This window comes from Watersipora subatra, chromosome 3 (genome assembly GCF_963576615.1).
Source record: "Watersipora subatra chromosome 3, tzWatSuba1.1, whole genome shotgun sequence".
NCBI classification, from domain to species: domain Eukaryota; kingdom Metazoa; phylum Bryozoa; class Gymnolaemata; order Cheilostomatida; family Watersiporidae; genus Watersipora; species Watersipora subatra.
In genome coordinates, this window is record NC_088710.1 from 65,499,455 (window position 1) to 65,516,369 (window position 16,915).

The window sequence follows — 16,915 nt, forward strand, 5'->3', positions numbered from 1 at the left end:
GTTCTTGCAACATTGCAGTCTGTTATTAGACTGTTACTGCGTTACCTGTTATTAGAATTAACAATTAGAACGTTTCCCTGTTCTAAACATCTGTGCAAAAAATGATCGATTGTTAGTAGTTTAGAAAAAACTCAATATCTTATTTCAATGTTTCAGATAAATCTGAAGCACAATGGTTGTTGTACATCATTATTTATAACTGATGGATGCAGCACATCTGAAAAAAATACATAGAGTTATCACGCATATATAGCAATAATACTATAACAAACTTGATAAATTGCAAGCTTGCGAAAATTGCTAGCCTTGCTATGCATGCAAATGTATATATTTACAGCTCGATGTCTAGCACCTTCTGTGTTTGAGTAAAATCCGACCTTACCCGTGAATGTCATTAAAATACAATAAATTTGTATAAAACCAGTAGAAAAAGTGACAAAAAGCTGTTTGCATGCTAGAGTGCACCCTAGCAGAGTATTTTTACTTTCATACACTCACATAATTTGCATTAGCCTTTTACCAAGTTCCACCTGACTCAAATATGTCTTCATAAAAATGTTGCGTAATTTTGCAACTAGCAATTTGCAATAAATGTCAAAAAATGTCACAAACAGAGAAAATATGCAACAAAAAATGTTCAATTGCTTATATTTTAGAAGCGCTATCATGGAGAAAAGCCTTTATAAGGTGGTGGGCAATGGCTTGATGAGGAGGGATAAAAAAACCTTCGGGATGTTTCCTCATAGTCATTTTAATGACTTCTGCTCGCGAGAACCAACGAGCTTCATCTAGTTCAGATTTATCTACCGTGATTGTTTGAGTAGTCGCTTGGCCCACAAGTCCAATCATTAACTGTGTAGGAAAAGGCCATGGCTGTGAGGAATGATAACCTACGTGTCCTATAGTTATGCCGGACTCTTCAAATACCTCTCTTCTACACGCATCTTCGATGCTTTCTCCTAAAATACATTATATCTGGTCTCAAACGAAGCCTAAAGTAGAGTAAATCAGTGCTTCATCTCATAGACACCGGCATAAAGCAGAAATATGCCCTGCCATGTTGATGACACTCTTACAACGTTTTGACCACACTTGAAGCTCCTATTCGTAACATGCACAACTGTAGCTAAATCCTAGTAGCTAACGTGTCTGTGTTACCAGTTCATTCTTACTCTCATCAAGTTGGTTTTTAAGAGTTACTCATTTCAAAATCATAAGAAGCCAATAGGGAAAAAATAAGGATTTGTTTAAAGAACATTCTAAAGTAAAAATGGCTATTAAAAACCCATTATCCCACCTGGCTCCATGAAACCAGCTAGGCAGCTCCACATCTTGGGTAGGAACTTTCGACCTCGAGCCAAAAGAAGTTGAGTCCTGTCTGATGACATAACAGCGACAATGATTGTTGGGTCGAGGCGCGGATATGAAGTGTTTTTTACTTCTACAACAAAATTGAATTTGATTTTTACATACAGTAAACACTGGCCATATTAATTCATAATGCCTGCAACAATTGCAGCTCAAACTCTGTCACTCATAAACTGAATCATGATGCGATGAATATACATAGAAGCTCTACTACCAATTCCAAACGAGAGATAAACAAATCGTGAGATGAGCGCCTTGTCTAATGCTTTAGCAATGATGTAGGGGGTATGGAGGCTGCACAGTACAAAAGCAATGAGAGAGGTCACACAAGTATTTCTTAAATATAAACAGAAATTTTTAATGGCATCAAGTCAAAATTGAGAATGCTAGCAATGTCTAAAGTTTATTGGCTTGCCTAAACACTATGCGAACAGAAACAAATACTGGGCAGATCAAGCATAACTGACTACCATAAGGTAGCTCTACACAGACAGCCAAAGAGATGATAAATATAGAGACAGACATATATAGCTGGCACTTGGCAAACAAATAACAGTAAATGGAGATGACCTCTACTCGCTAAGAGCTGACCTCTACTCGCTAAGCATGATTCGTTGGTGCACTTTCTTTTGTAACCAGCCTCAGAAAAGTCTGTTTTGTGAGCACATGTTGGGCAGTATTCGTGTCTGGAGTGCCAGTCAAAGAGGCTGTGAGCCTGTGTCAAAAATGAAGCAACACGCATACAGATGACATGCCATGCCTAGAACAGTTTTCGATAAAGCAGAAAACGGAAAGAAATGTCCTTCCCACAGAGCAAATGACCAAGAGAGAGACAGAAAAAAATGGGTGAAACTTCTAATCAACCCACCAGGCCAGCTAGAGAGGCTTGTTCGGCATCCAATATAAATGCGTCTCGCAGTTTTTCTAGTGCCTGAAGGTTTTCATTAGAGAATGAAGTGAGTAGTAACTCTAACTTGTCTAAAATAAAATAAACACACACGATTTTTGAGGCCTAATATTAATCTAGCAAGGTATGGAATGGTCACAGAGCAATAATAACTTACTTGTTACCAAAGCATAACTGATGATAGAAACCAACTTATTACCCAGTGTGGGCATGATGTATACCATTGTGTGAACATAAATCATGCACCACTTACTCATCATTCTTTGATTCAATCATGCAGTTTAGATACTATCATTCTTTGATTCAATCATGCAGTTTAGAACTTTAGATACAATCATTCTTTGTAAAAAAGCTCTCAGTTTAGGAATGGTTCATCTAATAAAGCAAAACAAAGAACAATCAAACTGTAATAAAAATTTTAAAAAAACATCTAAGATTACTAAAATTATTAAATTAAAACATTTTCCTAAAATACAACTTAACAACATGACTTAACAATACTGTAGACATAAGATGGGAAACAATTTACCGTGAGATATATTAGCGGCGAACAAGGGAGAACCGGAGTGAGAGACTTCATCCCCACGTCTTTGTATGCCAAGAAAGATTACTTCTAATTTCTCCAGGTTTATCAAGTCTTTTAAGTCGGAGTACTTGAACATCTTCAGGGTGTAGCGTTTACCATTTGTAGACAGCAGAGGAAAGTTCTTTACAAAAACTACAATGCGTGCATCGGATGAACTAGACAGCATTTCTGCCAATAACTTGGAATCTTTTCGCATTTCTGATGCTCGGTTGAGGTTACGGACTGTAAAGAAATGTAGCGGCTCTCGTTTGTCAGCCAAAGGTGGCGTCAGCGCTGCTATGACTGGATGCTGACTCCAAAAAGCAGCAATATCAAGAGCTGTCTGTCCCAGTGAGTTAGTTTTGTCTTTTTCAGCACTAAAAGAGGAACAGTATCTCATTAACGTATTTGGTAATCATGCCTGACACAACGGTCCAATTGGTCAGGAAATAATGCATTTATCAGCGAGACGTTAGTAGACTTAGTAATTGTAACTAAAACTAGCAAAAATAATTGATTAGAAATAAAATTATAAAGTATGATTTTATAATTTTTTTTTTAAATTAGGCAATTTTCATTTGCCTGATTTATTCTCAAATTGTTATTGAAACATTTTGAAAGCCTTCGGAACACAAAGCATTTTACTCTGTAAGGAGGTAAGTTATAACATGACAAGTGACTACATATCTGGCACTGTGAATGAACTATCCACACTGTTAAGCGTAGTTCATTTGCTAGCAAAGGTACCCATTTTCAACCAGAAGCTTGACAACATCTGCATGTCCATTCCTAGCTGCGTACATAAGAGCAGTCCATCCATTAGGGTTAGCCGCATTTATGTTGGTCTTTGACACTATAACACGAGCGCATACGGATGAGGGATGCAAACGGGTACCATTGTAGAATATCATAAAGTATTCTTTACGGATTGATGATAGCTACTTACAGGAAGTAAGAGCTTTGAGTTCGGCTAGCTTCCCATTGGCTGACAGACTGAATAGTTTGTCTTCAAAATCAAATGATGACATTCTTGATCGTCTCTTTGAAATAATATGCAGGTTTCGGGTGAAAAAGCTAAAACATAATATGAGTGATGAGAAAAGCATCAAGGGTACAAGTCATGTGTGTGTCATTTCATATAAATACCGTTGTCTTTTATACTAATGTATTTATAGAATAATTAATGCAGCAAATAAAATTGAGAAAACGTTATTTTTTAAATGATTTATAATAAAGTATTGGTAATGTCAGGGTTAATAAAATATTTTTAAAATAACATGCCACTATGAAATAGGCCAAATCAGAAATGTATACTCTGTGATTTCATTTAAAGAACATTCGTAATGTGAGTGCACAACATATCAGACAGACCATTTGGTGGGAGAACACCAATACCAAGTACTACGTGTCTTATACATGAGATGCATAAGGAATTTTTTAACCAAAATATCTACTTTGTATGTCTATGTATCTATGTTTTAATATCTATGTATTTCTAAGTCTAGTATCAAGTATTGTTTATAAAATTATGCGCTACTCTGTAATGACATATAATTATAACAGTGTGTACATTCAAATGAATCAACTCTCTATTTTGCCAATAACAGGTTATTCTGTATGGTTAACAGCTATTCTGTGTGGTTAACCGCTATTCTGTATGGTTAACCGCTATTCTGTATGGTTAACCACTATTCTGTGTGGCTAACCGCTTTTCTGTGTGGTTAACCGCTATTCTGTGGTTAACCACTATTCTGTGTGGTTTACCGCTATTCTGTGTGGTTAACCCCTATTCTGTGTGGTTAACTGACAGCTAAGTGATAATAATTATGAACAGAGAATACTTTGTATTAGAGTTATCACCCTCTGTTAGTATTATTACAATGACAATCCTGTTTCACGGCACAAACTAGCCAGGCTTACATACAAGTTACTGTTCTCTTTGTTCTAGTTTGTATTACCGGTTATTACCGGTTATGCTTGCTTGCCTATAAAGAAGAAAGGCAGTGATTGATGCTAATTTGTATAAGCACATGATATCGATCTTCTCATTGTGAAAGCGGAAACTGATATAAAAAAGAGGGACTAAATAAGGAGCTGGGTTCATTGTAACAAAACAACTCTGACACTAAAGGCTATTCAATTTACAGAACTTCTTGCTTAAACTTAGTAACAAAAGTACAACAAAAATTAGTAAAAGTCATTTTATTTTATCGTGCCCACTTCAGTATTCAAACTCTCACTGATTATCCTGTAAACCTATCTATATAGGAAGATAATAATATGTGGTTTTGACTGATGTCAAGTCAGTAATCATGTTTGATTACTGAAGTGGTTTGGTTAGTCTACTTGACTAACCAAGTCAACTGACTTGGAAGTCAAACGAAGAATGCAAGAGCAGCCTATGTTGAGTATCAAATCTATTGATAATCTGTTTCATATCATATTTATGCAAGACAACTCTATTCTGTAGCCAAGACAACTATTGGACATTAATCTCTACACAGATGGCAGCGGATCTAGTTCTTTAACAAAAACAAAAATTAAATTCAAAGCGAGTTGCACGCTAGAAATGGAAGCTAAGACACAACCTCTAACTATCATCAGATAAGACAAGTTATAAGATTGATCCTTGTATCTTTATTGGTTAATGCGAGCAGTTAGTCTGGCTATTTCTACAATTTCTATATTTTCAATCAGATAGCCAGCAGGTGGATGTTTAAGCGACTGGTGCTCAGGAACCAGACAAAGTTTTAAAATAAAATATTTTATCGATCTGGTAGAAGGCACGGAGCATATGCGTGTGAAGTTTGGAAATCAGCCAAAAAATGTTGATATGCAGTGTTTATACAGACTAACAGACAGACACAATGACAAAGCGGTATTTATGAAAAGATATGCTATTTCTTCCCCATACGACAATACAACAATGATTAATATATGATCATAACGGAAAATATATAACTGTGACTGCTATAATGTGAGTTTGTGATGATTAAGAAAATAAAAGCATACGCATATCCTTGTATCATCTCGGCATTCATAGACAGTTGTGATGATGAGAACCACTTGGTGCGCTATCGCATTAAGAATCACAAGTTTCCTGTCTTTTATTGCCATATCGTATGTAACAGCTGCCAAGTCTGATCCACTTGAGCATGAACGACAGTTACAGTAAGCGACCATCTAATAGATATGAAAAGCTTTTGTAACATAAGCGTGAGAAATGGAAAAAGAGAGGACAATTCCTTTTACAAACAAAGTAATACCGCTTGTGTTTACAGTTGTTCAGAATCAGAATCTGACCAGCGAGTTGTTTAAGCATTATGCAGTGTTGAGTTAGTGAAGGAAGTTAAAAAAATCAATTATCTAATCCATTATTCAGTTAGCTTTGCTACTATATGCCCAGTCTTTAATATAATATACATGTACCTGAATGTATGCAGCCAAGCTTGTCATGATAATGTTATTGTTTATAAACTAGCTAAATAAATAACTCATGAAATTTACTATAAAAATTCACTGTCGATATTACTATTGAACTTGCCGGAGTATTGGGCTAAAAGAACAGAGTCATAGTTAACCCTCATGGGGTCTAGACACGTTGTGTTATGGTGCTCATGGGAGCTAGACATGCTGTGTGGTGGTGCTCATGGGGTCTAGACATGTTATAATTAAAAACTCATGAGCTCTAGACGTGTTGTGTGATGGTGCTCATGGGGTCTAGACATGTTGCGCTATGGTGGTAATGGGAGCTAGACATGTTGTGTTACGGTGCTCATGGGGTCTAGACATGTTGTGTTACGGTGCTCATGGGGTCTAGACATGTTGTGCTACGGTGCTCATGGGATCTAGACATGTTATAATTAAAAACTCATGGGCTCTAGACGTGTTGTGTGATGGTGCTCATGGAGTCTGGACATGTTGTGTTACGGTGCTGATGGGGTCTAGACATGTTGTGTTATGGTGCTCATGGGATCTAGACATGTTGTGTTATGGTGCTAATAGGCTGTAGACATGTTGTGTGCTGGTGCTCATGCGGTCTGGACATGTTGTGCTACGGTGCTCATGGGTCTAGACATGTGGTGTTTCTGTGCTCTTGGGGTTTATAAATGTTGTGTCATGATGCTCATGGGTTTTAGACAGGGTGAAATGAATATGGTAATTACTTTTTATAATCTTTTTATAGTTCTTTATAAACAATATTGCTGTAATTAATGAGCTCATTACTGACAATTCGACACAACAGAAATCTTTAATGTAGACATTAATATAAAATGATACAATGATCAAGAACTAATCATATCAATATAGCATAATGATATGTTGTATAATTTATTTATATAAATCTCAAAGTCCGTCATTCCGTATGTCCAACTATAGCTATTAAAACCTAGGGATGACCCGCTTCGTGCTCAGACCCTCCCACTCACCAGGCGATAATCTAACCAATCAAGCTACGCAAGATGCAATGGATTCATTAAGCGATATGAGTCGTTATGTCGACTAAAATACGCGTTAGGAAAAATCCCTCTACGATAGGCAACGTCACTAAAGCTTGCTCTTATGGCTTTTATTAGTAAGTTTAGCCATATGGATAGTAGCTTAGAAAAATTAGTCATTGGCAATGTGCCAGGCAAGTGACAGGCAACTACATTACCTGCCACTGTTTATAAGCTGTTTTTTAATACCTGTGCAACACAGGACATTCGGTTAGTACAGTAAATTTCTGCAAGTGCTAAACTTTGTATTATTTCTGTCTATTACCCTGGCAGTCTGGTGTGCCTTGGGAGATCGTCAGCTGTGCCAATAAAGCACATAGAATAAGCATGTGCACAATTATTCTGAAATCCATCAATGCAAGCGATTGGCGCAGGTGGTACCGTGCCCAACAAATGCAAGTTTTGATGATTTCTTGAATGTCATTTGATGACGTACCGTAACAAGTATGCGACTACCATGACCATAGAGTTATCTCCCCCTAGAGTGATAACAACACGAGCGTTTCCAGGGCCAACAAGGAGCGTTTAGGCCATGCCCCTTTTTTGTGCTAGTCAATCGTAGTGATTGACTAGATCAATAACATCAGCCATGAGAATGGTTAAACAAGGATCATGAATTTTCAGTTAAGATAGTAATTAATGCTCATATTAAAGAAGTTATGATTATAGTTTATTACTCTAATATATGCTTATTATTTAAAGCAATTAAATACCTACCAGGATCGCTAAAAATATTATGGAAATGTTTACTTTTCCATAGCCATAAACATAAATATTTCCATAATTTTATAGAAATGGATATGGAAATTTTATTTTAGAAATAAGGAAATGGTATGGAGATGGAAATAATATAGATATGAATTATGAAAATGTTATGGAAATAGAAATAATATGAAAATGAAATAGGTAAATGTTATGGAAATGGAAATAATATGGAAATGAATTATGGAAATGGAAATAACATGGAAATGAAGTAGGGAAATGTTATGGGAATAGAAATAATATGGAAATAAATTATTGAAATGTTATGAAAATGGAAATAACATGGAAATGAATTATGGAAATGAAAATAATATGGAAATGAATTATGGAAATGGAAATAATATGGAAATGATATGGAAATGAAGTAGGGAAATGCTATGGAAATGGAAATAATGTGGAAATGAATTATGGAAATGTTATGGAAATAATATGGAAATGAATTACGGAAATGTTATGGAAATGGAGAAATAATATGAAAATGAAATAGGGAAATGTTATGGAAATAATGTGGAAATGAATTATGGAAATGCTATGGCTATGGAAACAATATGAAAATGAATTATGGAAATGTTATGGAAATTGTGACATACACGTAATCCCTGATACCTACATGACTTGCAAAGACACTGAATAGATAGTGTTAAGTAAGTGAGTTAATGCAATCAGTTACTCATAGATAAGATAGATAGTCATACTGGGTTTGTATTACATTAGTGTGATGGGAAGCTAATCGACTGCCATCAACTATGAGTTGTACTACCCGAGTTGCCTGAGTAATAAAAAAGTCTTTGGACAGAAAATTTATTTTTATATAACATTTACTATTCTAACTTTTAAACTTCATATCATGAGAAAATATTTTTAAGCAGTTCAAATGAATTAAGAGAAAAAAGAAAACAACTCTAAAGGCTTTCAAACTTTTTCAAACAACTACAACTTTTAATTTTCATATCATGAAAGAAGTGTTTTGTTGAAATAAATTAGGAAGAAAAATAAAACTGTAAATGTGTTTAAAAGTAAAATAACTAGCAAGTAATGGCTAAATATAATCTGTTTAGCTATGATTACAATGAAAAATTAGTTAATAAATAGGGTAATAAAAAAGTCTATTTTATTTTTATATAATTATAATTTAGTATAATTAAGTATAATTTATTTTTATCTAACATATAACAACATTTGCCACTTTAACTTTCAAACTACATATCATGAGAAGTGTTTTGTGTAATTGAAATAAATGAAGAGAAGAGAGAAAATAAAAACAGCTGTAAATGTTTTCTAGCTTTTTCAAACAACTACAACTTTTAAATTTCATATCATGAAAGAAGTTTTTTGTTGAAATAAATCAGGAAAAAAAATGAAACTGCAAATGTGTTTAAATGTAAATGTGAAATAATTAGCAAGTAATGGCTAAATATAATCTGTTTCGCTATGATTACAATAAAAAATTATTGAATAAATAAAGTAATAAAAAAGTATTTTATTTTTAAATAATTATAATTTAGTATAATTAAGTATAATTTATTTTTATTTAACATATAACAACATTTGCCACTCTAACTTTCAAACTTTTTGCTTGCTCACATCAAGCAAAGCAAGCTTGCTACATCTTTGCTTCAAGCTAGTCTATGTATTTGATTGATATGTATTGAAATCTAATATTACATGCAAGGGCTGTTTGTGGACTGTGGTGTCAATGAATACACTTTATCACCATACGATGTCAATACTTTCAGTTGATGGCAGTCGATTAGCTTCCCATCACACCAATGTAATACAACCACAGTATGACTATCTATCTTATCTATGAGTAACCAATGATATACAGCCCCCAATGGGTGGGGCTGTATATCATTGGAGTAACTGATTGCATTGACTCACTTACTTAACACTATCTATTCAGTGCCTTTGCAAGTCATATAGGTATTAAATTGCTTTAAATAATAAGCATATATTAGAGTAATAAACTATAATCATCATGTCTTTAATATGAGCAATAATTACTATCTTAACTGTGGAAATTCATGATCATTCTCATGGCTGATGTTATTGTTCTGTTAATCACTACGATCGATTAGCACAAAAAGGGGCGTGGCCTAAACGCTCCAAGTTGGCACCGGAAACGCTCGTGTTGTTGAAGGCACAGTTATTACTCTAAGGAGAAGATAGCTCTATGATCATGACAAAGCAGAATAGCTAAGAACCCTTCAGCAATATACACCAAAGGAAGCTCAGCCCAACGGTAAAGCAGTCACAGCTTGACTGGCTTCAAGAGTCAAAAATAATTAATATCTATTGAAAAGGTCCTAGCAAGTGACTAAATATGAAAAATTGTCTGACTGTTGTAACACATACAACATAGCATAAAACATTGCTTAATAAATCCATGGCTACAATTCAAATAAGTATACATACATGAAGTTTTATTGCTTCAAATATAGCATTCAATAAACAGATCAGTGTGAAATATTTTCAATCATTTCTTAAGAATACTAGTTACCTGCATGAAAAATAATAACGCCATTTATTTTATTGTGTTAAAGAAAGTTTCTTTATATTTAACCCAAAGGTTTGCAGAGGCCTCGAAGTGTGAAGCTCAGCATCTGCATCGGTGAAACTTATTTAAACTTTGTCATTGAATATTCAGCAGATCTTTAGCACATCTGGATAGATTTTCTACTTGAGCAGTTGCTAGTTTTCCACAACCTAATTGAAACGCCAAATTTATTCGGCATACCTTGATATACCATAGCTTTCGTGTCTGCATCAAAACTTTATGCATGCAAAACATTTTGTGTAGCTACTTGCTATCCGATTAAATTTGAATGTTTTGCTAACATGATGAAAGACAATCCAATACTAGTTTCCAGTCCTTCCCTGGTGGCACTCTCGGGTGATATTTGTTTAAACTGTATTTGTTACTATATTTCCTACAAGGTCGTGATTAAAAAATGCACAGCAGTTACCGACGCCTATAACTGCTAAATTTTTTGAGTAATGCACTCATGGTATTCCACTCGAAAAACACTTCATTGCAGCAGATGATGACAAGAATTTATCTTTGCACATGTTGAAACAGAACTAATTATTTTAAGAGAATCTACATCTGTGTCAAATGTGAACGACTTCTTTAGGTCCAAACATCCAAACCTTTAAGTGAGAATCTATTTCCGTTAACAGTGTTTTAACTCAAGCAATTTACTCCCAGAGACCAGTTAACCATGGCAACATAGTTTTCTATTAGCTGTTAAAAATATTGCAAAACTAGGAAGGCCTAAAACACTCCTTAAACAGGTCCTTTTCGGTAATAGTCAATTTAGCTAAATTAGTTGTAGAGTCGACTTGCCGAATTAGTTGTAGGCTTGAAGAGCTCATTTCCACTTTTAGCTTTTACTTTGTCTATGTTGTCGTTTTATGTATCTGAAAACTGCCCAGACTAGGACTAACTGCCCAGCTGCTGAGAGTTTTTGCTTAAAGATAACCAACAAACTTGAGTAGATTAAAGCCTTCCTAGCTTCTTGTATAAACTTTGCTAGCAGTAGTTTTTGAGATTATGATAAATCTTGCACATGCCATTATTTGATCACTAAGTCCGTTAATTATTTGATAATAATTTCTCTTAACAGATTTCAGATATAGCGTATACCTCCGATATCTTAAATTTTTAATAGCATAAAAATTTCATGCAATGCTATTGCTTCGTACTAAGTAAAAGATTCCATATGACATACATTGTCAAGTGAGGGCAAATTGTTCTCGAATTCGATTTGAATGGTAACATATCTCGCCGCACTTGTGAGAGAAAAAACGATGTATGCATAGCATTGTACCTATTCTACATACAACTTCCATGAGATGTGTTGACAAAACATAAAATAGGTAGCTGCGTAATTGTTCATAAATACTTGAAGACGATCGATTGGTGCAGGTGTTACAGCGTCGGTCTACCAATCTGAATGTTATGAGTTGGAGTATCGTTGAAAGTGATCTTTCATCCTAACCTTGACCACTGGCTACAGAAAGACGATGAATACGCATACAATTTACTCTTTTTATCGTAAAAGTATATTTTTGCTTTGCTTTATTGTAGACTTAAAAAATATTTGTTATTAATCCTTAAAGCCTGGTTCCCATATACGTCGAGAAGCACCGGCGACAGTAACGCAGGTTATTAGCGGTGAAATGGGAACCTATGCGCCAGGTACCGCGAGGACCGCCGGTAGTTGCCGGCGAAAACGCAAGAGTTTAGCACTGTTCAAATTTTGGGAAAATCCGCAAGCAAAACCTTCCTGAAGTGCACTGTGCAGGTGAAGGTTAGCATTATCAAAATGGCATGGTGAGTAAACATTTTTACGCCGTTATTAGCAGTGCAGCTTTATGTGAACATAAACCGCCGAGCCTAGCGTCGCAAGCGTTTTGCTGCGCAATATTACCGCCGGAGTCTCGCAATCGATATGGCTTTTTAGGATGTTTTGATCGTTGTATACGAATTTCGTTTCGTATACAACGATCAAATTTTTAAGATATTACAAACTGTATAAAATTTTGGTGGTTGATATGCCTACTGGAATGCCGGCTATGCTAAAAAATGTGTAATGCATCATTTGTCTATTTCCTGGTGGCGTAGAAATTACAAAAGTAAATATCAGCCAGCTCAAACACACTGGCCAAGTATAAAAATAATCAAATATACATGTAAGTGCCTTCATTTAAAGGTTAGAATGACAAATGTTTTATGTTTAAATAAAAATGACTTTTTTGTGCAAGAACTTTTTATTACTCGTTCAATGCCAGGTATTCCTTTAGTTACTAATAAAATTTTATTAGTAGAAAAATCTTTGGGGTGTTTGCAATAAAATGTATAAAAATGCAACTATAAAATCTATCTAAAATATAGTACTGATTATAAATTGCGACAGGTTGTTCTAAAATAGTGTTTTCCAAGATTGGTACATAAAGGTGGTGCTGTAGTGTCAAGAAGGTAATCGCTTGAGCACTATTGATGAGTCAAGTACGCTAGATACTCGCAGAACTTTCGTGTGGAGGCATTTTGATACAACTTCTCCACTGTTGGAGTTCCAGATGATTTTTGCTGAGCTTATATGATAGCTTGTTGAGTTTGAGTATATCATGTTGTGAATTTGCAGACATGTCAAGTTTGCATGCGAGTCTTCAGAAATCTGTACTTGACCACTTGCTCCGCATTGATTCCTTTGATGTTAGCAGAATCTGGGGTCGGAGAGTGTCGTAGGTTGGTGAATACCAGCTCCTTGATCTTAGCCAAGTTTATAATGAGTTAGTTGCTGTTGCATCATGATATCATGGTATTGTGGTGCGCTTCGATCAGCTCTTTTTCTTAAACACAGAAACGTGCAGCATCAAGCACTTATGGGTGTGATGATCACTCATGGGTCATCATACCCATAAGAGCGCTTATGGGTGTAGCCCTTTTATTTTTATTTTTAAATGTGTTCAGTAACTTTTATTAAGTTACTGAACAGATTTATAGAGTTAATGGAAATATTGATTGGACTTCATCAGAAATAATGTTTTTAGTGATTTGATAGAAACTAATCGTGGCGATAAACAGAGTGTTACCGGAAATCGTAGTTGCTGTCAATATAGTGAAGTATGTATATGGTCCGACCTAGCAGCTGATCTGCTATAAGTGTATCTAAATGATTTATAAGGAAGGATTACTAAGGTACTCACTCTTATAATCAACTAGATATTTGACCAATAAAAATATTATGTACATTAATGAAACCATGCACTTCTTCTGGAGACTTTTACTAACACAAAAAAGACAATAGAAGAGTGACTAGATGGATATTTGTTTACCAGGGTAATTTTCAAATAGAAAATAATACTTTAATATAAAACATTCACATTAGTTAGTGTAACAGTTCTATATAAATAACAACATTCCTGTTTGATGTACCACTGAGCATTTATTCTTTCAAAATCTAAGCAGGCCTAACTGCCCTATTTCTAGTACGTAAGTGATGCAAACAACTTCATAGGAATGTATCATAAATGGTTTTCTTTGTATTGTATTGGACTGAGACAATTGGTATAAAAACTGACTAGTAGCAAATAGTAAATAATAACATGCGCTGAAATTTTAACAAAACTGAATATCTGTAGCCCTTGACATTGCTCACCAGCAATACCAATTGAAATAACATGTACATGTATTTTGTTTTACAAAATAAGATATAGTGTGTCCCAGGACCTTTGGGACATTTGTTACAAATTAATATATTCTGTATATTATATCTGGTATTAATATATTCTGTATATTATATCTGATATTAAGAGCACTTATGGGTGTGATGATCACTCATGGGTCATCATACCCATTAGAGCACTCATGGGTGTGATGATCACCCATGGGTCATCATACCCATAAGAGCACTTATGGGTGTGATGATCACTCATGGGTCATCATACCCATAAGTGTACTTTTGTTGGGAAATGTTGTGTGACCGTTCATATCATAAGTACCTACAAGCCACTGTCACATCAGTCAAAGCCTCTTGCATAAAATATGAGTTTTAATGCAAGAAGTCCTTATTTCTTGCCATGAGGTTCACCTGCAAACACGACACGCAACTCCGACTTCTATGCTTTCCGTAATCATAAGAGTACATTTACAAGTTAGTTTTATTTGCTGCACATATGGGTAAGACTACAACACTAGGGAGTGGTTGAATGATTATCTTACCACCCATAATGTTGGGTGAACAATTTCTGACCACAGAGAAGCATTAAAAGAAGCTAGTGGAACCAGTAAATGTATGCCAGTGCACAACGATCATACAACTAACTTGGCCATTGTCGCTCTGTTCTTCGGGGGCAAAGAAAAACTGCTATAGAGCGCTTGATTCACATCTACTTTCTAGCTACATTTCGGGAGATAACTACAAGTTGGGCAAGTAACAATTTTCGATTTTACATTGCCGTCCTTCATTTTTACATATCTGATTTATCTCAGTGTTTTATAGTAAGTATTGTATAGCGAAAGTGCAAAAAACTTATAATAATCTTGAGTGAGCTTTATTTTAGATTTTGAATTAACACAATAGCAATTTATGTATTGTCTTTATGTAACAAACATGCGCGATAAATGAACAAAGCCAATGATACCGACTTAGACGATTAGCACCATCAGCTTTCTAGCACATACAGTGCAAACACACATATTAAGTCTAGTTTAAATTTTTATAAAAGAAAATTAAAGAATGTTAGTTTACTGCACCTACTTGTCCTATAATGTCATCGCTAATAAAAGAAAGGTGTACCACCAGAGGCTTAAAGTGGTAATACACTGTTGTATGGAAGTTTAACAAAAGCAGATAGCATAATGGAGAAACGCCCAAATACCAGGGATATACTCAATATTACAATGAGCATGACACCTAATACATCAGAGGACCAGCAATAAAGACAGTCATCATATAACCACCTACAAACGAATTAAAAACCCTCAGTGGTTGTAACCTATGAAAAAAGAGACATCAACTGACATGCCAGAAAATTACTAAAAAGAAATTGCGTAGACCTCTACCATACTCGACCAAAACAATTGGAGTTGATCATCATTTCCAATCAGTAAACAGTCATAACGTACTCAAAAGAAGTCCACTCGATTGCTAGCCCTTTGCAACAGATAGAACAGAACCTGAGCACCTAAAAACCTTCTCACAGGCTGGCGGAGACATCTATAAACACAGAACAGCTCCAATGAATCGGCCTCTTTCCCAAGGACCTGCTGAGCCTCCATATTTCCACATACATGCTGAGATACATATTTCTGCATACATCTCTTTCCTCTGCCTGTGGAGCCTCTATCTTTTCCGTACTTATGGAGCCTCTGCCCCATCATCAGCTAAGCCTCTTCTACTTCACTATCTCAACTGCCAGGCCTCTATATCTAGGACTGTCATGATTCTTGTTTGAGTCTGTCTTGTTTGACTGTTGAGACTCGCAGCCGTACGGCACCGAGCACGGACGATAGTTCGAGTAAGGGTGTAACTTTTATTTGTCATTAATATTGTCGATTAGAATTTTGTTAGTTGTGTATTATAATTGTTAGACTTACAAAATACAAAGTATCTCTTACTAGTAAATATCAGTATTGCTTGCAATAGAACAACACCTTCTCTAGAACCAGTAATGATCAATTCGGTTCACACAATTGCACAAACTGTACATAGTCAAAATAGAGCCAAATGCCAAAGCAAATTCAACACTGACGTTATGTGTGGATTCGGATTAGCTATGCATAACATAATTCCTCCCCAAACAACACCAAGCAGTTATATTGTTGCAAGCGTCATCATAGACTTATCGCCCTGAATGGAGTTACGTTCGTGTGATAAAAATTAAGATGCAGGTATTACCTTAACCAAATTTCAGCACGTCGTGTCATTGAATGTGTGTTCAACGCCCAATAATAAATTTTACTATTTGGCTCGGCGTATCCAGAATAGCCTAGAATATAGCGATAACAGGATTACCATCTATGATTGCAAATCAAATTTCCACCTGCAGCCGGTAACGGCCTAATTTTTTATCGTTCACGGGATCGCCTCCTGTTAAAGCGCATAGACTGTTTCACGACAATAAGCTCTCATTGTAATACACTTTCTATTATCCTTCCTCTGGCAAGACAAGGTTCAACGTGTTGCATAATTATTCCTCCATTAGTTAAAACACCAATTTAGATCTAGTGCGGAAATGGGCAGATTCATATAGTTAATGCAACAAATTAGTTTCCATAAAATTGAAAACAAGCAAATGAATACTTGG

The 16,915-nt window shown here is 35.3% G+C and overlaps 1 protein-coding gene across 1 annotated transcript; it reads right to left on the reverse strand.

The window, feature by feature from the left end:
- Positions 1–397: 397 nt before the first annotated feature.
- On the reverse strand, positions 398–16,578 carry LOC137391201 (NAD-capped RNA hydrolase NUDT12-like). The gene is made up of 8 exons (XM_068077592.1): positions 16,507–16,578; positions 3,787–3,914; positions 3,588–3,693; positions 2,805–3,217; positions 2,237–2,346; positions 1,960–2,083; positions 1,298–1,441; positions 398–959 (listed from the first exon to the last, which is right to left on the reverse strand). The coding sequence occupies exons 1-8, from the start codon at positions 16,533–16,535 to the stop codon at positions 646–648; spliced, it is 1,368 nt and encodes a 455-aa protein (XP_067933693.1). The 5' UTR covers positions 16,536–16,578; the 3' UTR covers positions 398–645.
- Between the last annotated feature and the right edge of the window lie 337 nt (positions 16,579–16,915).

What these genes read in the sequence shown, in the direction of transcription:
- LOC137391201 (XM_068077592.1), bottom strand. Translation starts at nt 16,535, where the DNA reads ATGACACGACGTGCTGAAATTTGGTTAAG. An exon ending in CGTGCTGAAATTTGGTTAAG is followed by an intron (nt 3,915 to 16,506) that starts GTAATACCTGCA and finishes ATTATGTTTTAG; the next exon opens with CTTTTTCACCCGAAACCTGC. An exon ending in CGCCGCTAATATATCTCACG is followed by an intron (nt 2,347 to 2,804) that starts GTAAATTGTTTC and finishes ATTTTATTTTAG; the next exon opens with ACAAGTTAGAGTTACTACTC.